This window comes from Psammomys obesus, unplaced genomic scaffold (assembly GCF_907164565.1).
Source record: "Psammomys obesus unplaced genomic scaffold, mPsaObe1.curated_primary_1811, whole genome shotgun sequence".
Taxonomy (NCBI): domain Eukaryota; kingdom Metazoa; phylum Chordata; class Mammalia; order Rodentia; family Muridae; genus Psammomys; species Psammomys obesus.
The window spans coordinates 4,753,141-4,775,723 of NW_026589732.1; the positions used below are offsets into that span (position 1 = coordinate 4,753,141).

The following is a 22,583-nucleotide window of genomic DNA, read 5'->3' on the forward strand; positions in this document are numbered from 1 at the left end:
GCTGCGGGGCTGCCCCGGGCGGCGGCGCGGCTGCTAGGAGGCGGCGCGGGGCCGGTGCGCCCGGCCTGCCGCTCCCTGCGCTCCCCGCCGTGCGGCCGCGACAGCATGGGCGCCCAGGCGCCGCTCCGGCTGCCGGCCGCGCCCCCGCTCGCCGTCTGCGGCTTCACGTCGGTGCTTCTGCTCTTCGCCTTCTGCCTGCCCGAAAGCCGCGCGTCTAACCAGCTGGCGGCCGGCGGCGGGGACTGTCCCGGAGGCAGGGGCAAGAGCATCAACTGCTCAGGTAGGAGCGGCCGGCGCCCGCCTCCGGGGCTCCTCCCTTCCGCCGCGCTGGGCCGCGGGAGGACCCGGTGTGGACCCGGGGAGTCCCGGGAGCTGGGCGGAGGGCAGGGCACGAGTTGGCGGTGAGGGCTTGGGGACCTGAGCCGAGGATGGGGAGTGGCGGTGCGGGAGCCCCTGGGTGCCGGGTGGCCCGGGCGAGGGCTGCCCTGCGGCGCGGTGAGCAGGTGAGGTTCCGCGAGACGAAGCAGTGCTGGTGGAAGCGCGTGGTAAATGTTGTGAAGCCTCAAGGGAGGGAGGACGGCCAGGCTTCAAGGGGAGTGTGTGTGTGTGTGTGTGTGTGTGTGTGTGTGTGTGTGTGTGTGTGTATGTGTGTGGTGGGAATCTGGGGGGCCGAGGATAAGGGGACTGACCATGTGTTGGGGGCGGCGGGGATGGGGGAAGTGTTCTTTAGAGTAGCCTGGTCTCAGAGAGGTCATGTTGGTAAAAGGAAGGAGTGGTTATGTTGTCCTTTGGGTTCAGGGGTGCAGTGGGGGCTTCTAGTGTTCACAGGTCTGCGAGTCTGGGAACTAGTGAGTCCCAGGAGGGCCCAGGAAGTGTTTTGTATGTTGTGTGTCGACAAAGCCTGGGGCTCAGGTAACCCCTCATATGTGTACATGGGGGAAGAGAACCCAGTTTCACAGAGGGAGGGAGCTAGGGAGTCATCTTGTGTGGGATTTGGGGATGAAAGGTAATTAGGTCTCAGAGAGTGCCCTGTGTAGCTAGTGTAACCCCGGGTTAATTAAAGTGGCTTAGAAAGAGGGGGAATGGGGCTGTGTGTTTTGCCTGGAGGTCCCGGAGATTGGCAGCCGGGGGAGCCAGGGAGTGAGTGACCTCTCCCCTCTCTCCAAGGCCGCCTGCCCTCCCACAGCTGTTGGAAACAAAGAGCTTGCTGGGGTTTTTATGGATGACAGGGGGGAGGGGACCAGGCTGTAAAGTTCCCCAGTCCTTTCTGAAGGAGTCCCAGAGGAGCCCAGGGACTCAGGCCCTGGGGCGAGGAGAGGCTTCCAGGTTCCATGTGGGGGGAGGGTAGGTCCTCCTTCAGCTGGCTCAGCAGACCTAGTGGTCATAAGCCAGCCCTTGCTCACTTGGGCTTTTATCACTTCTTAGTCCAGCACTTGTTCTTTTAACTAGAGTTGAAGCAGAGGGGGGCTGCGGGGCGGGGGGGGGGGGGTTTGAGCGCTGTTAACAATGGCGTGACCATTAAAAGCGTTTCCATCCCTACAATCTCTTCCATTTTTCTAATAGTAATCTGGGATGAGATAATGCTTTAGTAAGCAATCGGTCTTTATTTAAGAGTATAAGCTGTTTGTATACCAGAGTGGCTTTTTTTGGGGGTTAAGAAACAATGGTTATCATTTGTAGGTGACTACACCATGTCAAAATATTTTAGTGGGTGAAGTGTTATGGCTATTTGTGTGTGTGCGCGCGCGTGTGGGGGTAGCTAACCTCATTTGTCCTTAGCAAAGCATAGTATTTGTTGATGGCTGTTATCATATACTCTTTCTGATTCTTTAGTTCATAGGACAAGTGTTCAGAAAAGGACACAGGGGTCTAGGCACTCACATGGGGTGGGAAGAAGGGGTTTCATCTGGAGGCCATAGCCATTGCTGCATAGCTGTGGTTTGGGGGCAAGTTAGTTGATTTTTCTTAGTTTCCTCAATTCAAACAAACCTGGATTTAGCCTTCCTTTGGAATGTTTGGGAATATTTGTCACTGAAAATGAATGTAAATAAGTTAGGCTTTAAATGTTCTAAGGGCTAAGGTATACTTTAATATTTTATTTTTATTTTATGTATTTTACCTGCGAGTGTGTCCATCACATTTGTGCAGTGCCTGCAGAGGCCAGAAGAGGGCGGGAGAAGAAGATTCCCCTGGAACTGAGCTGTCCATCTGTGGGAACTGAACTCAGGCCCTGAGTGCTCCTAATGGCTGAGCCATCTCTCCAGGGCATATTGGTAGATTTTTGTTACAGCTCTATGGGACGAAGAAAAGATTCACAAGAAAAATGCACATTTTAGTCGATGAGTTTGAGAACTGTAGTAATCCAGTACGGGCGCATAATACATCCGTGTTAATACAACTTGAGAACGTAAGATTGCAAGTCCCTTGTGAAGTTAACTCAAGGATATATTTGAGCTTTAAAGTGTAAGTACTGCCCTTGACTCCCCTTTGTCATCTTTTGCTCTGTTATTTTAGACTTCTGTGATCTTTACTGGAGTCTGATTCTGGTAGGCTGGGTGTGTGTGCTGGCTTACTCAGAGCTTTGTGGCATTTGTAAATATGGAGATGAGCCAAGGCCTTTGTCACTAGAAGTTAGGTAGACTGTGGTCAGTCCTGCAGTGTTTCAGTTTGTTGATGTGGTAGTTAACCTGACATGTAAGCTGTGCATCCTCTTAATTAATTGAGTTTAATAGATTTTCAAGCCTTTTCCCATCCTCTTCACCAGACTATCCTTAAAAGATATGGTCAGAGCATCTCGCTAGGCTGCATCGCTCTCTTTTCCCGTTCTAGTGGAACCGCACATGCCCTATGGAGCATGCCTTCATAAGAGATTAAAAGGAATTTAATCTCTCTGTCTGGCTCTCCGCCCCCTCCCGACACCTATTCCAGAAAATTTCAGCACCTAGGTCACAAGTTTGCCTATAGATTATTTTCTGGGTCTTCATGCTTCCTTCCTTCCTTCTTCCTTCCTTCCTTCGTTCCTTCCTTCTCTCTTTCTCTCTCTCTCTCTCTCTCTCCTAAACTGAGGGTGTATTTTTTAAGGTCTTCTGGCTCCTTGTCAGAAAAGGATAAATATTTAGCAGTAGGGTTTAGGTATGATTTGAGAGTTGTTCTGTATCACCAAGCACAATTGGTTTGGCCAGGAAATGTATTTTGGAGTCGGCTCCACTGTCGGCAGCTGTTCAGGGCGCATGGCAGTTATCTTAGGTGTTTTCCCTTTTATCAGAGTCCTAGTTTGGAGAACATGTGCCTTTAAGGCAGTGGTGCTGAGGGGGCCTGTGCTGCGCTTTCACCTCTGGCTGTGGCAGCATCTTCCCCAAGCAGCAGCTCTTTTCTCCTGTCATCTATGTATGCCCTTTTTAGTGGTCTTCACAGTACTCCACTCATTCCGGACTTTAGGCTTCTGATGCTTTTTTTTTTTTTTTGTTTTTGATTTTAAATTTCTTAATTTATAGTTACTCTTTTAAAATCTAAATTTGTGAGGAAGCTCTCTGTTTATTTAAAAAGAAAAAAATATCGTGACAATTATGTGACATTTGTAAAGATGAGCTTAAGCTTAAGAGACCAGATAACCTTAGATAATATTTCCCCCTACTTGTGTCAGGATTGGATTGTCCTTTTTGGCTTTGGGGGTTTTGGGGTATTTGAGAAGAACAGAGGAGGTTAAATATACGAAACATTTCTGGTTCAGGGAATGTGGTTAAAGAGATAGGAAAAGCACAGAGCAGCAAGTGGACTTCAGTGATAGACATAAGATGGTGACTTTGAACAGGGTTTAAAAAATGTCAGAAAAGTTAAAAGTGGGTCCTCTAGATATTACATATTGGTAAGAATCTTATAAATAGACGGTGCAAATGTCAGGTTAACAGGAGAGCATGATTAGTGGCAATTTTGAATTCTGGGAAATAAACAATGAGATTTTAGTTAATGTGGAAAATTGTGGTCAAAGCACTGTTTGAAGTCTCTGATATGTAAAATAGGGTTATTAACTAATTTACTAGTGAACCTTGAGTGAGCCTGTGTAGTATAATCTAACATACCAGATATTAAGGGAAATATATGAGAGGTCCTCCTGACCTTATAGGCAGAGCAGGAATGATTATCCTTTTACAAAATATGTACAATGGAAATTCCTGCCTAGTACGTCTGGATCTTCCTGCCCCCCTGTGAATAAGCATTTATTGACCACTAACACTGATTGGAATAAAACAACAGTACAGGAAGAACATTATAGTAACAAAATTGAATATCACTACCAAGTCTATAACGTTCCTTCACCCTGAAAAGAAACCTACTATTGACAGTCGTCCTGTCCTGAGCCCGGCTGCTGCTAGTCTGCGTTTGTGTCACTATGGACTTACTTATTCTGGACATAACAAGGAAGTTCAATCATACCTTACGAGGTCCACTGTATCTGACTTCTTTTACTTAATATGGAATTTTCAACGTTCTTCCATGTGTTAGAACCACAGCCCTCTTTAGGGCTGACTAACATTCTATTGTATGTCTTTGGTGATATCTTCTGCATCCTTTCCTGCTGTTGTCATCTCTTGGGTGTACACTTAATGGAGTCAGCTGATCACATGGTAACTCATATCTCTTACAGGTTGAGGAACTGCCAAACTGTGTTCTGAAGTTTCTGTGCTCTTTACATTCTCACCGGCAATGTATGAGGGTTCCAGGTTCTCCACCTGTTTCCCAGAATTTGTGTCTGTTCTTGATTACATCCATCCTAGAGGGTGTCAATTTGTGTGTCAGAGTGGCTTTGGTTTGCATTTTCCCAATGACTGAAACATCTTTTTATATTCCTACTGGTCTTGTGTAAATCTTATTTGGTGAATGGAAATATCTTTAAAATTTCTCTTGGCCTTGATTTTGACATCTCAAGTTAGCCAGTCTCCGTATTCAGGAAGACTCACAGCACATTTAGGTGATAAAGCTCTTCCCTTAGCTGCAGTTTACCTGTGTGCCATTTACCAAGAATCAGTTCTGTTTGTTCTCAAACTTGTTTAGACCAATGGTATTTGTGAGTATAATTTAATAAGTGTTCCTCAGATTGAGAAGTATAGATATGAAAAGTTATCTTGTGAAATGCAAGACTGGATAAAGGAAAGAGATGGGAAGAATTGCTTTTGAATGAATTCAATTGAGATCAAGATGACAGAAACAGTGGTTCTGATTCCGCAGAAAACATTACAGGTATTTTGTAGATTCCTGCTTTCCTGAAAGGAGCACAGACATCACAGGCAACTGAATTGTGAGTGTGGTTTGTATAAGGAAATGGGGAACTGTTTCCCCCATAGCCCTGTACAAAGAAAAAGTCAGGGTAAGACATCGGGAAGTGAATACATGTTTATATACTTAAAATGGTTAACACAAACCTGTATTATTTGTAAACAATTTGCAATCTTTGTTTTTTTTTCTTTTATTGAAGACAGATTTTTTTCGTACAATATATTCTGATTACAGTTTTTCCTCCTCCTTCACCTTCCCAGTTCTGCCCCACCATTCACACTTGTGTGCATTCAGAAAGGGGGGGTTCTCCTTACAGAGTGCCTGGAGGAAGGTGTGCATACAGAGTTGGGGAATGAAACTCCCTGTTCGTGAGAAATAAAGTGGTACTTGAGCCAGACCTTGAGGAGGAGTAGAAGGACATCTGTAATCACTAGGGGTGCCTTTCCCTGGGGCCGCTGCCATTTGTACTCCTGCCTGGAACCTTCTGGTCCCAGTCATGTAGCCCACATCATAAGTTACATATCAAGAGTGTTTTTGTCTGCTTTATTCACTTAGATAATATTGTGCCTAGAATGGCACCTGGCATAGTTAGTTGCCTATTGGATATTTATTTATGGAATGATGTAACAACACTGCATTTGAAGAGAACTGGGAGAGTGAGTCTAGGTAAAGGGAATGGCTGTAGGAAAGGCACAAAGGTGGGAAAGTGAAGGTCGGATGTCAGGGGTATTGCCTGTGATGACAAACCTAGGCAACAGTGAGGGGTTACCTAGGTTAGGGGAGCCCGTGGACACTTGTGAGGGGTTATCTTGACTAGGTTCTTTGAGGTGGGAAGAGCTGTCTAAAGGAGAGAGGCACCATTTCCTGGAGGAGAAAGGGGGCTGAGCAGCAGCCATCATGGTTCTCTGCTTCTGATTGGATGTATGTGGAGAGTTCTCTTAAGCTCTCCTGGTGGGCTTCCTCACCAGGATGGAACGAATCCTTTAACTATCTGCCAGAATAAATCCTTAAAGTTGCTCTGTCAGATATTTTGTTATAGCAACAGGATAGTAACTAATACACTGCCCTCTGTTGGGCTGTGGGGGGTGGGGAGATAGGACAGGCACAGGTTGCCACCATGTTGGTTGCAGGCATTCAAGTCCAATCTGAAAGGTTGACAGTCGTTCTGAAGACGTGGGAGCCTCATTAGAAAGATCACATGGCCTTGTGGTTTCAGAAAGCAAAACCTGGACTTGGCCAGGAAGAAATGGAGAACTTGGCAGTATGTTGAAAAATGCTGTGGAGATTGAGACTCTTGGTCAGCTATAAGGTGTTTAAAAAAGTTGCATTGCTTGTGAGTCTCAAGGCTTCACTTCAAAATCTGGATTTCAGCCTCTTATAGACTTAAAAACACTGGCAGCTTAGAGCCCTCATTTTCACATGGCCACAATGAGCCAGTGTCCAGTAAGGCGTGGGCTCTTTGCTCCTCTGGTCCTCCAGCAGCTAGCTTGCTTCCTGTGTCTTCTGCCCTAGCCCTTGGATCTATGAGTTGTGGCACATTTAATGTGGGGTGGAGGGTCTGGAGGAGACGGAGACCTCGGACCATTCTTCTCATCATCGTCACCGGGCTGGATGGAGATCTGCCTCTGCAATGCCCAGCTTTGCTGCTGTGTGCACACCCTCCTGCCAGTGTATGACTGCCCATGTGCTGGGCTCTGCTCCCTTCACCCTAGGCTAGCGTCCTCTCCTTCCTTACCGAGGAAGGGAGTGGTCAGTGTCCCATGTAGTTTTCTCAGGGAAGCAACAGCTAGAGCTGCTTCACTCGGGATTTTTTTCTTCCTGTCCTTAAACCTTGGTTTGAATCCAATTCTTTGTCTTTGAAACTTACTGTACTATCTGGTTATAGCATTTTCCTTGAAATTCCCCAGTGATATTTTTATCATACTTATTTTCCCTGCATTTTCTTCATCTTGTCTTGACACTTCCTCTTTTTTACACTTTGCCTTTTCTTTTTTCCTTTCTAAGTTTGTTACATGCATTAAAAAAAAAAAATCCTAAGGCATCTATGGTTACATCCCATCGTGGTTACAAAGCACATGGACTTAGGTGTGTTAGTTTGCCAAGTGGTTTTGTGTTATGGTTTGAGAACGTGCTGTATAGATTTTCTAGGTTTGAGTATATTAAAAGTAGGTGGATATTGACACGTGATATGAACAAATTTTATGAAAATATTATGCCCTAGGGAAAGAAGCTCCTTGTCTTTTCATTTTCTGTGTTAATTCTTATTTTACTAATCTAAAAATTTCTAATTTCAGAAGAGGGAGTCATAGGAGTGCACCCACATTCTCTACCTGAGGTAGAGACATCTTCCCATAGTTGCTCTGACTGTGTGTGTTTGCTTCTTTCCCTACTTACTTCCCCTTTCTCTGCCCCTTTCTTTACGAACCTGGCTCTGCCACGCTGACTGCTTTCACGGAGAGAAAGGTTGACTTGTTTGTATGTGTGGTTGTGTGTGTGCACATGCATTCAGGTGTCCACAGAAGCCAGAAGAGGGAGCTGTAGCCCCTGGAGCTGGAGTTACAGGCAGTTGTAAGCCTCCGGACATGGGTGCTTGGACCTGAACTCTAGTCCTTTGGGAAAACAGAGTGTGCTCTTAACCAACATTTAATGTGCTGCGTGTGTGTGTGTGTGCGCACGTGGGTGTAGTGTATAGTGTGGAGGTATAGCCTGCATGTGGAGGCGAGAGGTGCATGTGGATTGTCGTCCTCTGTCCCTTTCTGCCTAATTTTTGAGACAGTCTTTCGCTGAACCTAGAGATCACTGATGAGACTACCTGGTGAGGCTAGTGGGGTCTGGGATCCAGGGATCCACTCAGGGATCTCTGCTCAACTCTGCATCTCCAGTGCTGGACGTACAGAGAGCCACTTCCTCACTGGTTGTTACGGGGATGCTGGGGAGCCAAAGCCAGGCCTTCATGTTTCCTAACGCTTTCCTGACTGAGTCAGCTCCCTAGCCTCCCTGTGTACTTAATTTTTATTTTGTTGTCTGTTAATAAAATACTGAAACCTCCAAATATGACATAGGTTTTCAGCAGGAATTTTTGTTATTCTGTTTAGGAAATGTGCATTAAACTTTGTCTCATGATTTGTTGTACTTTTTGCCTTTGTTTATACCTTAAATCTTTCTGTAGGGCACTTTAAAGCTTTTTCTCAGGTTACAATAGCCAACTCTTTCTGGATTTATTTCCTAGTTTTTCAGAGCTGGGATTGGTTTTCCAGTAGGATATGGATCATTCTGCTCTCCTAGGCCTTTGGCCCGTTCACAAATAGTGTAATCATGATGTGTGTGCTACTCTGACTTTATGCTTCTGTGGTGCTGGGGATAGGAATGAGGGCCCTGAAGGCAAGGCACGCTCTCTCTAGCAACCAAGGCTGGGGTGATGTCAGGTCTCCAGGACTGGGGTCACAGTGAAGCACAACTACGCCAAGCTATCTTTGTTCTTTTTCCTTATTTCTTTTTTTTTTTTTAAAAATTATGCAATGAAGTGATTTTAATATAAACACAGGTTATGTAAACATTGTCATCATTTTTGTCTTCCCCAGAGAAGTTTCATATCTTTTTAGTGTTATTGGAATTTTAGGAAAAAAGCCCAGTTCCCTTAAGGAGTTGAGCAGAGGAACATTAAGCAACCTGGTGACACTGGGAAATGGAGACAGAGGTTCAGTGGCCTGGGGCATGGTTTTGAGGGGCCAGCAGGCACTTTTCTGTTTTATAGAAAAGGCAAGCAAAAGGTAAGGGTTGGGGATTAGCAAAGCAGTAATGAGTGTGTGACACACCCATCTTTCACTTCTTCACCGATATTTTTATTTCCTTTTTTCTATTACAACCAGCCATCTTCATTCAATTTGATATTTGTCATTTTTTTCATTTTCCCTACATATGTAGATTCTTTAATGAATTAAATTTAAGTTTCTTTTTAAGTTTGGTGAGGAGGTGACTTCAATCCATTGAGACATCTTTAAATACAAAGTTAAAAGGCTTGTAACAGAACTATTTTTATGCGTTACTATTAATTCTGTTATTACCTTCTCTCCAGAGAGAGATCGGGGGTTTATGAACTTGGCATAGTGCTCGCTTGCATTTTAGAATTGTATGTTTGAGTCGTAAACTCTTTTCAGTCTATATGGTTTTTTGTTTTGTTTTTTAGGTGGGTTCATTTATTGTTAAGCTTCATACCAATTCAGATCTATTTATTTTTAGAAGTGATTAATTCTAGCACTCTAGAGGCAGAAGCAGGTGGATCTCTTATGATGAGGATAGCCTGGTCAACACAGCAAGTTCCAGGTTAGGTGGGACTATATAGTAAGACCCTGTCTCAAAAGGTTTTTTTTTTTGTCCTTTAAAGCAATTAATGCCAGTTCTCCATTGCCAGTATTTGTTTGTTTGTCTCAGTGGGTAAGTTCTTGCTTTCTGGATACCTCTTATTCTACTGAGTGTTACAGGCACTAGGGGACATAGGTTAGAAAAAGAACCAGAAGCCAATATTTGTGTGTTCGGATTTATTAACTTTTGAAAAGTGTGTGTTGGAGGCTGTATATTAACTGCACTTGGAAAATTCTAAAACATGTATGTAAGCAAATACACACACGAAGTAAAACTGAGGGTACAACCACGTTCCACGTTATATTCTGCTCTTCTTTTTCTTTCACCTTAACGGGGGTCTTTGTCTTCTTTTTAATGATTTATTTTATTTATGTGTGTGTGCATCTGTGTGTGTGTGTGTGTGTGTGTGTTTTCCCAAGGAGGCCACAAGAGGGCATCAGGTCCCCTAGAGGTAGAGTTACGGATGATTGTGAGGTGCCTGATGTGGGTGCTGGCAACTGAACTCTGGTCCCCTGCAAGAGCAGTGAGTGTTCTTAACTGCCCATTGGTCTCTCCAGCCCACTGGTCTTCTCTCACAGACTTTAATAGCTGCATATTCAATAACTAAATAATTTATTTAGTTAATTTCTAACAGTTGGATACATAGTTTATTTAACTAATTCCTAGTGGATGGATACTTAGGCTGGTGTTTGGAAAGATGAGCATGTTTTGATGTGGAGGCACATGCAGAGGGACCAGCTACGAGGAACACTGTTGCTGGAGGATCACTTGAGCCTCAGAATTCCAGGACAGTCTTGGGAACATAGCTACACACTTTGTCAAAACAAAAATAGAAAGAATAGATGTGGAAAAGGTTTTGTATATCTTATTTTCTGTCATAATTTCGTAGAAATGAATTTTTTTTGGTAAAAGGATAAAGACAAAATTTTAGTATGTTTGGACATGAGAATTTGCTGGGATGTTCTCACAGTTGGCTCGATGCTCGTTTTTTCATACGTTTTTTCCAACGCAGATGCTGAAAACAACAAAGTGTCTGACTCTACCATGACATTTGCCTGTCACATGCTGCTCTAAGGGTTTTCCATGTCTTTAATTCTCCACCAACATCTTAAGAGAGACTATGATCACACAGCTGATAAGTGGGAAAGCCAGGCAACTACTGGATATGGCATACCAGGTGGTGCCTTAAACACTGCGTTAGAGTGCATGTTTGTTAGTTGTCTCAGATTCTCGGTTTAAGTAGAGTGATGGCTTAATCTGATTTACAGAAGAGGTGGTATCTTCTTTGCCATCTGAAACCTGCAGTTCAGTGGGTTTTATACGCCCACCCAATGTCATCATTACCTTGTAGCTCTGAACATGTCCATCACTTCAGAAATAAATCTGAATCATACTTGGAGTCATGAATCACCAGTCCTGTTAACCCCCGCCTGTCCCCTGGCAGCCACAGAGAGATGGCATCTGTGACTTTCCATATTCTATACATTTTATATAAATAGAATCTTGTATTCTGTGGCTGTGTGTGTGTGTGTGTGTGCCTGGCTTCTTTCTCACAGTGTATCTCCTTTTCCTCTTCCACCTCTTTCTCTCCCTCTTCCTTCTTCAACAGGGTTTCTCTGTGTAGCCCTGGCTGTCCTGGAACTCTTGCTGTAGAGCAGGCCGGCCTCGAACTCACAGAGATCCGCCTGCCTCTGCCTCCTAACTGCCGGGATTAAAGGTGTGCAGCCCCGCCTGGCTCCTCTCACTATATTTTCAAGGCTTCCCCGTTTGAAAAGTAACATAAGGTCATCATAAAGCTAAAAGTAATATTTCAGGTAAATAATAAACTCCAAATTCCCCCCAAGAAAGAATTGTAGTTCCTATTTTGCCTTCAAGATTTGTGTGTGAGCGCACAGCTATTCATGTGTGGTGTGGTTCCTTTGTGGAGGACAGAGGACAACCTCGTGTCGTTCTTCACATTCCTTTATTGAGACCCAGGTCTCTGCTGGTTCTTCACTGTGCACACAGTTTCGCTGGCCCGAGAGCTTGAGGTTCTCCTGTCTCTGTCTCCTGTCACCATGCAGAATTTCGCTGAGATTACAGAGGCTTGCACTGTGTGTCTGGGTTTTTATGGGTTTTGGGGGCTCCAACACAGGTCTTGACTTGCCTAACAAGTGCATTGCCTAACAATGAGCCATCCTCCTCCCCTGAAAATTCTTTTTATAGGCAGTACAAAAGGTTGGATTAAAAAAAAAATAGTTATTGTGCTTTTTTGGTGGCATTGGGAATTTGAACCCAGGGCTTTGTGCATGCTACGTTAACCACACTACCATTGAGCTACATTTCTACTCCGCATGCACATGGCAAAAAAGTCTTTAAAAAAGGCTAATGTATCGTGTCAGGAAATGTGGAGATTTGTCATCAAAATTTTTAATAAGCACCAGAATAGAGTCACTGTATGCATCTGTGAGAGGAAAACACACAGGCTTGCCAAGCTAGTGTCAGTGCCCTGGACACCAGAAACAAGAGGGACCATCGCTATCCTGCATCCTTGGCCAGGACCGGTGTTTTTCTTACTCAGCCTGGGATTCTGCTTTCACTGCTCATTTTAGGATCATGAGCTATTCTCCCCATCTGAACCTTTATCCATGTCCTCCCTGTCACCTTGCCTGGAGCATCCTGACACAGGCATTTAGCACTGAAGCAGGCAGCAGGGAAAGATGCGGGTGTGGAGGTGGAGGACTGATAGCATCAAGGGGTTGTTTAACAAAGGTAGTTTGGCAGCAGCATGCAGGATGGATGAACAAATACCGGAGACAGATAATTGTATGGCACATGTGCAGCTCCTTCCATTTAAATATAGCTTAGGGAAGTGGTAGTCATCTCTGTTGCTAGTGCATTCTATCATCAGTGTAGACTGCATTTGCATTACAGAATACTAAGTTCATTTTCTCTGTCACCATGTCCTGATAGAAGATAGATACTGTAATAATGTTAATTTAACCAACAAGTTGAAGAAAATTTAATTTCTAATTCTCCCGATTTGCTGGAACTTGAAGTTAACAGTTACATCTGTTTCTGGATTGACACTGACTTATATTTTCAGCCATTGTGTCATGAGAGGTGCCTGTCAGATGGGTTAGGAGTTGAAGGCATGTCTAGGGAGGGGGCAAATCTTTGCTGTGTACTGTATCTACTTGTTCTAGGCATTGTTGCTTTGAACACATTATGTCACTGAACCAAAAAGGCCAAGCATGAGAACTTGGCTCTCGCTGACACCTGGCCCCTTTTCCTGTTTTGCCCATGATGTAGCAAACTGCCTCTGGTTTGGTTTGAAATCACACTGAGCCACCCCTCCCCTCCAATTAAACAATAACCAATATAGAGACCCGAAAAGAGGAAAAGTGGCTCATTGTTGAAATGGCGGAAAACAGTCTCTGTTGCCATTTTTTTATTTTTCATAACTGAGTTTTTCTGTGTGCATATAAAAATATAATGACATGTATATATAGTTTTATGTTCTTTTTTTCATTTAAACATTCACATAGTCATGAAATATTTGTGTATTATATAAAATGAATCTTTCAGTTGGTACATAATATTCCGAGTCTATACCACAATGTTTTAGGTGGGGCATATTGTAAATGTTTAACCTCTCCATATAGTTTTCAGCATAGATTGGGGCCAAGGGTTTGCTTAGTTGGCAGCTGGGCACATATTCCAGAATATTATTTGGGGAATGAAGCCACCCAGCAGGGCCCTGTTGTTTGGGTGGCTGTGCTCTTCTGAAAAGGGATGTTTTCCCCAAATTCAAGTTAACACATAGACAGTGATTATAATGCTGTTGAAATTGTGTTTCTGAAGACAAGGTAATATCTTGGAACATGCCCTGTGAGGAATCAGCTGGGACTCAACCAGAGGGGAATGAAAACTTTCTCTGTTTTGAGGCCTCAGGAAATATTCATGGGAAGGGCCTTCTCTAGCAGTGCTCTGCAGACTGGAACTGGGAGAAAGCAGGTGAATTTGGCTTTAATAAGGTTGTGAATGCCATGTGCATTTTGAAGTTAGCAGTGTGATGGAGAATGCTGCCAGGGAGTGATCCAGAGAAGATGCATGATGGGTCACTAAAGACGGAAGTTTGTATGTGGTAAGAACCCTCTGCTGTATAGTTCAGGAGGGTTCTGCTATTTGAGAACCTTACATTAAGTGAGGAATCACAAAATGATTCATAAATGCATGGTATATTTTATTTTAACTTAAAAATACATATTTATTAAATGATGCTTTGAAAATAGGCATAGAATTTCCCCTGAGAATAGTTTACTCCTTCTTGAATGAAGCATATTTATAATGTGTTAATTATAGATTCCATTTTTCATTCCTTTGAAAAGGAACCTAAGGACTGTAGATGCAGAATTGTAAATGTGAGTCCATTTGCTTTTGAAGTGGCTCACCTTTTTCACCTCTCCAAGTTTAACTTTCATGGGAACAATTGATTTTCACTTCTATGAAATGTTGAAGCAACATAATTATAACAAGTTGTTCTATGGGCTTGGCTAAGTTGGGTGACATTGTGACATAAAGACACCTGCTCCTGTGATGGGAGCTAAAGAAACTGTAGCCTTGAGGATTTCTTGTGCCATAGACTGTAGTCTATAGTCTGTAGGCTCCTAAGAATGGCATTTGATTAAAAGAATTTGATTAATCTGGTTAGTTAAAAGAATGCATTGCTCCAGAGATGCCCCCACCCCAGTTGGTTTCCCTTCTCTCTCTCTCAGCCCTCTCTCCTCCCCTCCCCTGCCCATTCTCCCCACACCTGATCCCCACTCCATTCCCCTCCCATCAGGGAGGATATGGGGTGATTCTAGCTGAGACTCCTAGCAGCAGGGGATATGGAGACTGAAGTGGCCACATCCACTATCTAGGAAGGACTTCCAGTGGAAGGAGGGGGATGCTAATCCACCCAGAGAACCTTCAACCCAAAATTTGCCCTGCCTACAATATGTGCCGGGATAAAGATGGAGCAGAGATTGAGGGAAGGGCCAACTGCTGACTGGCCCAACCTGACACCCACCCCATGGGAGAGAGCCAGCCGTTGACACTACTAATGATACTATACTACTATGCTTGCAGACAGGAGCTTAGCATGACTGTCCTCTGAGAGGCTCCACCTGGTAGCAGATCCAAACAGATGCTGAGACCCACGGCCAAACATCAGGCAGAACTCAGGGAATCCTGTGGAAGAGTTGGGGGAAGGATAGAGGGACCCAGAGGGGATAAGAACCCCACAAGAAAACTAATAGAGTCAACTAATCTAGGTCCGTGGGGTCTCACAGAGACTGAACCACCAACCAAAGAGCATGCCTGGACTGGACCTAGGTCCCCTACACATATGTACCTGATGGGCAGCTTGGTCTTTGTATGGGTTCCCTAGTAAGAGGAGCAGTGGCTGTCTCTGACATGGACTGTGTTGTGCCTGCTTTTAGATCACTTCCGCCTAGTTGGGCTACCTTGTCTGGCCTCAGTGGAAGAGGTTACTGTTAGTCCTGATGCGACTTGATGTGCTGGGGCAGGTTGGTACGGGAGGGGGGCTCCCTTTTCTGAGGAGAAGGGGAGGGGGCAATGGGAGAATGGGAGAAGAGGGTGGCAGAGCAGGACTGGGAAGAGAAGAGGAAGGGGGCTGTGATTGAGATGTGAGGTGAATAAAAAAAATTAATGAGAAAAAGAAAGAATAGTACATTGTCCTGGACTTGACAGTATATAAAGAAAAAGGAGTGATCAGAGGAGAAGTGGTTGGAGTTGGAGGATAATAAAGATTATTCTAGCAGTGGAGGGAAACAGTGCCATCTGCTATAGAAGGGTCAAGAAAAGAGTTGGAGGGTCCTCGATACTGGAACCCATGTGATGGTAGTCTTCTCACCTCATGTGTACTGTGGTGTGCTCTCCCCCCAAACAAACAAACAAACAAACAAAAAATCGGAAGACTTTTAAAAAAGTTGTCATAGCATTAGAATGAGATTTGTTGACCGTGAAGAAAATGCCTTCGTAGGAAGGGAGAGAAGGTCAGGTGCCTGAGAGGTGGAAGAAGCCACCGCCACTGAGGGTTGAGGTGTTATTACCTCTGGGACCTCTGGCTTGAACCCTAGCTTGCTAGAAATTTGTGTGTAGGTCCCTCTTCTGAAATAGGAAGTGTTTCTAGTGGTATGCTAAGATCTTGGAGGTTCCCGCTTAGGTGACTGTGTTTCATCCTAGGCCGCAGGCATCCTTAGGCTAGCTATGAAAGTGGCCCAGCGTGGTTTATAGACGGCATCCTGTCACAGTGCTGAAGGGTTGGACACCCTTGTTAGGGAACAATAAGGTGCAACGCCATTGATTTCATTTTCACAGTAGTTTTCAATTGGGAGTGATCTTGTCTCCCCAGGGGACATTTGGTAAAGTCTGAAGGCATTTTGCTTGTCACAGCCAGAGTGATCCCTGGCACCTGGGGAGTAGAGGCCAGAAATGTCACTCGACATTTTTTTGTCAGTGCTCAAGGTAGCTCAGTGACAATCAATAATCTCCCCCAAATATCTAGCTCAGATTAGGAGCCCCCAAATTCTGTGGTCGCATTAAGGAATTGACTCCCTTTTGGTTCTCTGTGACTGCTAGCCAAACAGAACTTTTTTTTTCTGTGTGCTGGAAAGGTGGTTGCCATATCTGTGGAGGGCTGCTGAGTTCTGGTCTGAACTGCAGCCCCAGGCTCTGGCCCCAGGCTCTGGTGAGAGGTGCCAACAACCTGAACTTCCTGCAGGGCTGGTTCCTCCTGAGCAGGGGTTCTGCCCTTCCTGTGCATTGTTTCCCAGCCTTGAAATATGAATGAGCCCTGAGACAGGTTTCACACTAGGAGAACTGAATGATGGGCAGATTGGCAACCAGAGAAAAATATTTTTGTTTTGAGACACTCTTCTGAATGGTGTGTGTGTGTGTGTGTGTGTGTGTGTGTATAAAATATTTTTATTCGGAGAGCTTATTTTTTATGAGTCTTAGTAATGGCTCATCCATTTTGCTGAACTTCCATTTTGGGCTCAGGAAGGCAGGTGTGTAATCGTCATCATCACGGACAGGTAGCAGAGTTCCCTCTTCTTGCCTGGTACTGTGCAGAATGCCTGAAAAGGACACCCAGAGGGTCCTCTATTGAGTTTGAGCTAAGGCTTTGGTTGTTAGGGAAGCATGTTAGGAGGTAGAGACACTGGTAGTTACAGTGCTCTTGACAAATTCATACATGCATGAGAAACCACAAAAGATGTAAACCTTTTGCTTAACGATGTTTTTCTTTTAATGAATTATTGGGATATTGGTTTGCATCTGTAACCTGGCTTATACAAAGTGGGCTTGTTTTAAAAAGTGTATTCATGGGTTGGAGTGATGGCTCAGTGGTTAAGGGCCCTGACTGCTCTTCCAGAGGACCCAGGTTCAAATCCCAGTACCCACATGTCAACTCACAACTGTCTGTAACTTCAAGATCTGACACTCTCACGTAGACATATGTGCAGGCAAAACACCAATGCACATAAAATAAAGGTAAATAAATTAAAAATGATGTATTCATTGGTTTATTTTCTACAATAATAATCTAAGGGAGCAGACTCAATGTGGCATGGTGGCCTCATGATTTTTGGCACCTGTCTTTCTTTCTGCTGGCATCTTGAGCTGATGGTGTTCATCTTTATGAGTGTGTGGTGGCAGTTCTAACTATAGACAACAGGATCCTCTTAAGGTCTGAGGCTGTGTGTTCGATAGTGTTTGGAACTGGACCTGCTATTAATTTTTATTGACTAGATATAGGGGGAAAAAGGCCCACGCTAAGGAGTCTTGAAAGCTGCATATATTTTTAAGGAGGGAAGGAAGGGCAAGCAACAATCGGGAGAGGAGCCAAGAACCCGAGAGCTTTACAGCTCCATCTGGAAGGAACTTAGAACCCGTCTTCTGAAGGCGGGTTTGTAGAACAGAACAGTTAGCTGTATTGGCTGTCTTGTTTTGAGTGCAGCATTTTGAACCTTTAGCCTATTTGTGTGATCTTGAGACCTATTTAAGAAAAAGAAAAAGTAACTGATGCCCTCAGATATATAAACTGTTCTTACCGCTAATGTACCGGTTGCTGCTTCCAAGGGTTGCTTCATGTAAGTACTGTCGACTCTGTGTCCCAATTGCCAGCTCTTGGAAGGGGCACACCATAGACGCTCTTGTGGAGTGGTGCAGACAAATGACTCAAAAGCCAGTGAGATGCCACCAGTGTGGCTGTAACTGGACATTGGCTCAGTCCAGGGGTCCTGCTTTGAAAACCTGGGAAAGAGAATATACAGGGGTGGTGGGTGGTTGGGGAGGTGGGTCTGTTTACCAGGGCCTACCTTACCATGATGGGCGGTGCAAGAGACATGCCGTACGCCTTCCAGAGTTAATCAGCCCCTGAGCTGCAGCCTCTGGCTGGATGCGCACAGACAGTTGTTTATGGTTTGCCTTTGCGGTTGTAGCTCCAGTTCCCAGTGGGGAGGTAGGAAAATGCATCTCATAATTCTTGCTCTGTTCCACTTGACTAACTTCTAGTAACCTGGAAGCCATGGACTGGTTCCTGAGGAAGTTTAATGCCCTTCTTCAGGTGCAGGGGTGACAGTCTCAGGGCAGAAACAAATTTGGCGCTTGACTCTTCCTGTGGTAAAATCAACTTAGTCACTTAGAAGTTTTAACGGGAGAGAAAAGGTGAAGCTCCTTAATTTTGCGTTCACAAATGTCCCATACCTACCTATTGTGTGAAATTCAAGTTAATTTTATAATTCTTTGTAACTGAAAATGTTTGCCTAGAATGAATACTGATGAGTTAAGCTTTGTTATTTGTTGTCCTCAGAATTAAGTTACTTACCAGACCAACAGTCTAAACTATCCAGACAATAGCAAAATTACCATGTGTTTAGCAAGCCCAAAGAAACAAATTCCATAGATTTATCCTTGGAAATTATGTTAAAACCTAGCATTTTGAGGTTCTTTTTGGGGTGAAGTTCCTTTTACGGATATAGCTTAAGATACTCTTTTGGATATACTGGACATTTTGAGTCTTACAAGAACTTGCTTTTCTATTTTTACTTTTTTGAAGATTTATGTATTTGTGTGTATGTGTGTGAGTATATGCACTCGTGTCTGTGCTGGTACCTTCATGTGGAAGCCAGAAGAGGGCGCTGGGTGACTTCTATCAATTCCTATTTGTCTCTGTGGCACTGGGTGCTGGGGTGACAGCCATAGCAGATGCCTGGCTTATTGTACAGATGCTGGGATCTGAACTCTGGTCCTCAGGTTAAGTAGTCTTAACTTCAGAGCCATCTCTCTGGCACCCATAACTTGATTTTTTATATTGTTTCGTAATCATACCAGTGAATGAGAGCCTCGTACATTTGTTCTTTTGTTAAGCTGTATACATTTTGTGTGTATGTGTGGTGTCTGTATACATTGTGGTGTGTGTGTGGTATATGTGTATATTTGTGGTATATGTGTATATTTGTGTATTCATGTGCAACTGTGTTTTCCTTTCTTGCAGAATTAAATGTTAGGGAATCTGATATCAGAGTATGTGATGAATCATCCTGTAAATATGGAGGTGTCTGCAAAGAAGATGGAGATGGTTTGAAATGTGCATGCCAATTTCAGGTGAGAGAACTTTAATCCCTCCTTCCCCATTTTATAATTCTACACTCTTTAAATAAAGAGCACACAGTGCCTTGAGGCCCTAAAGGAACTGAGCTCATAGCCCACTAGTTCTTTCTTGCCAGGTCAAGTCCTGTTACTTGTGCCTTCTGTGCTTCATTTCAGAAATTAAAGAGGACAGACTGACCATGACAGATGTGAGCATGTGTGGGGAAATGTTAAAGTAATATCCATGGGTAACCTTTGCAGAGGTAGGGAAAGGGTGGGCGCTCTGGGTCAGCCTCTTACTTGACAGGTTGGCATGATCTTTCCCTTTTTTCTGTTAACCTGGCTTTCCTGCTCCCCTCCTCCTCAGTCCTTGCTACTGTAGCTCTTTAGAGCCAGGATGAATTAGAGCCTCGGGGAATCAGGGTCAGAGACGTGCTGGGAATTAGAGTGGCAGCCCAAGAGTATGGCACCTTAGCATTTCCTTCTGGGTTTTAGTTGTGCTGTTACTGTCTGAAAGGCCGAGAGAGGTGGAAGGTGTCACTCTTGATTGTTCCTGTTTGCCTGTGTTCTTCGATTAAATTATAATCTAGGTGTAGATGTTGTCTCAGAATTGGAGAGGAGTATAGAAGGAGCTTGTCTGGTTTTCACTGACAGTCTTGTTCTAACTAAGCCTGCCATTTTGAATCTTGAGGAGAGGAAGGGGTTCAGAAACAAGGCATATGACCTAGGAGAGTTAGGTAACCTAGTGACCTCCCCAAGAATGACTTCCTCACTAGTATTTGATCTGAACAAAGGTACATGTAAGATGTAGTAAGAACACACAGGGAGAGAGCACTTGTGTGTTGTGAATCTTCTTTGAATACCACAAACCATCACGACGCCTATTTCCATGAAAAGAAATAAAGAATGGAAGCAATGGGGATGGGTAGCTGGGCACACTGCTATTGACCACCCCGTTAGGTTCTCAGGGTCAAAGAGACTTTTCATCCATTTATACAGAGCGGTGTTTCTGTGAGGCAGGCTCCACAATAGCCACTTTCTTCCCAGCTTGCTTAGACTGCCTTGGCCGGCTTCACACCCTTGCTGCCCATTGGCTGGGGACATCAGTTCCTTCTGTGCCTGCCTTTCCATGGGGCTCTTTCATTTCCATGGAGCTGGTTTTAGATTCTGTTTTTCTTCATTTTTTTCCAAGCCCTTGAGGTATTTTTAAGATTACATATTAAAAAAGGCAGCCTTTTCAATGTCCTTGAACAGCTAAAAAATATTTTTCCATCATCTGTCTTAAATCTTTTGGTTCTTAACCTGTGGCAAAGCAGGAAGAGAAATGTAAGTGAGGAAGTGAGATCAGTAGATGCTTTTCTGGGCTTGCTGGATGCTGTGTCTTCAGCTGGATGCTAAAGATGTTTAAGGACAGGTTCCTTGCCTTGTAGGGGCAAACTGCCCAGGGGCTTATAGCCTGGTTGCTTCTCCTGCTGAGCAATTCTTCCTTTGATCGCGCTGCTGTCTTCCTGCAAGATTATAGATCTATTCATAAAACCCAAATTATTGGCAGCTTAAAAACAGTGACTTGATGTCTACATTAGGCACAGCTGTCTTTTGTGTAAATCTTAACAGTGATAATCAAATTGCTTGAAAAGATTGCTTATAATTCTGCATGCTTTCAGTGCTAATACAAGCTTCTGGAGCATGAGTTAGGTTCACTTTCACAGAAAATGGGATTGTACATAACTGCAAATTTTGTTAGTTGGCTCATAGAAGCCATTATCTTGCTAGTTATATAAACAAATCCATTCACTAATTATATGCATAGAAAACTTATTAATGCTACATCTTCCCCTTAAAACTTAGTGCCTCTGAATTTCCTCTATTTTCTTTCTTCCTTGTTGTATTTAGAGTTCTGTGGCCTGTCTTCCTGTATTTGTGGCTGTTTTTTTTTTTTTTTTTTTTGCCAGATTCCATGGCCTTCTCATTCTTACTAGAACTTTGTATTAGAAATAGAAACAGCAGAGTACATGCACATGACTATGTGAGAGTTCTGAAGAAGAGACTAATGAGGAATTAGCTTTTTTGATTATAGAGGCTGAGCAATCCCACAATCTGTTAAGGGATGAAGATTCAGGAAATGGATGGTGTACATCCCTGTTGGAAACTAAAGGCTGAAGACCCGTATCTCTCCATTTTGTTCTATTTGGTTTCTGTAGAGAGGGAACTGGATAGGAGAGGTAGGAGAGGGTGTAACGAGGGAAACAAGGTGGGGCTGTCAGATGTGGGGAGAATGGGGAGGGGAGGTCTGAGGGCCTGGACAGAAAAGGGAAACCAAAGGCAGGGGCCTCCCTGAGACAAGCTGAATACAGAGCAGGCTATAGGGAGGATATGGGAATGTCTAGCTGAGCCTCCTAGCAGCAGGGACACAAGACTGAGGAGGCCACCCTCTAGCCAGGAGGACCTATAGTCCTTCTACAAAACTTTTGAACCAAATATTTACCCTACCTACAATATGTGCAGAGATAAAGATAGAGTAGAGATTGAGGGAATGACCAACCAGTGCTTGGCCCAACTTGAGACCCAGACCATGAGAGAAAGCCAACCCCTGACACCATTAATAATATGCTGTTGTGTTTACAGACAGGAGCCTAACCTTAACTATTCTCTGAGAGGACCCTCCACCCCAGCAGTTGATTGAATTAGATGCTGAGACTCACAGCCAAGCATTAGGCAGCGCTTGGGGAGTCTTATAGAAGAGTGGGAGGGAAGGATAGACAGACTGGGAAGGGACAAGAATGCTACAAGAAGACCAACAGTGTCAACTAACCTAGACCCATGGGGGCTTACAGAGACGGAAGCACCAACCAAAGAGCATGCATGGACTTGACCTAGGCCCCCTACACATAGGTAACCAATGGGCATCTCAGTCTTCATGTGAGTCCCCTAGTAAGTTGAGCAGGTACTGTTTATGGCATGGCCTCTATTGCCTGCTTTCGATCACTTCCGCCTTTTGGGGCTGCCTTGCCTAGCCTTAGTTGATGAAGAAGAGCTCAGTACTTGATGTACTGGGGTGGGCTGGTTGGGGGGGCGCTTCCATATTCTGAGGACTAGGGGAGGGGGGATAAGAGGAAGAGGGTAGGAGAAAGGGACTGGGAGAATAGGAGGGAGAGGAGCCTATGATTGGGATGTAAAGTGAATATATAAATTAAAAACAAATTAATAAAAATAAAAGCAAACACAAGTCGGATAATGTGTCTCACCCTGGAGAGGGCAGTCTGCTTTACTTGGTTCACTGACTCCAATCCTAATTTCGTTTGGAAAGG

General features: G+C 44.2%; 1 protein-coding gene across 3 annotated transcripts in view; it reads left to right on the forward strand.

Moving 5' to 3' along the window:
* Nucleotides 1-22,583, forward strand: part of LOC129675337 (myb/SANT-like DNA-binding domain-containing protein 3) — a 128,860-nt gene that overhangs the window by 46,039 nt on the left and 60,238 nt on the right. For 2 of the 3 annotated variants that reach the window (XM_055605382.1, XM_055605383.1), the window contains exons 1-2: nt 105-280; nt 19,181-19,290. In XM_055605382.1, the coding sequence (XP_055461357.1) occupies nt 106-280; nt 19,181-19,290 (285 nt within the window). In that variant the 5' untranslated portion in view covers nt 105. Of the gene's footprint in view, nt 1-104; nt 281-19,180; nt 19,291-22,583 lie in introns of those variants that run through there. The other variant, XM_055605385.1, reaches the window with a different exon arrangement.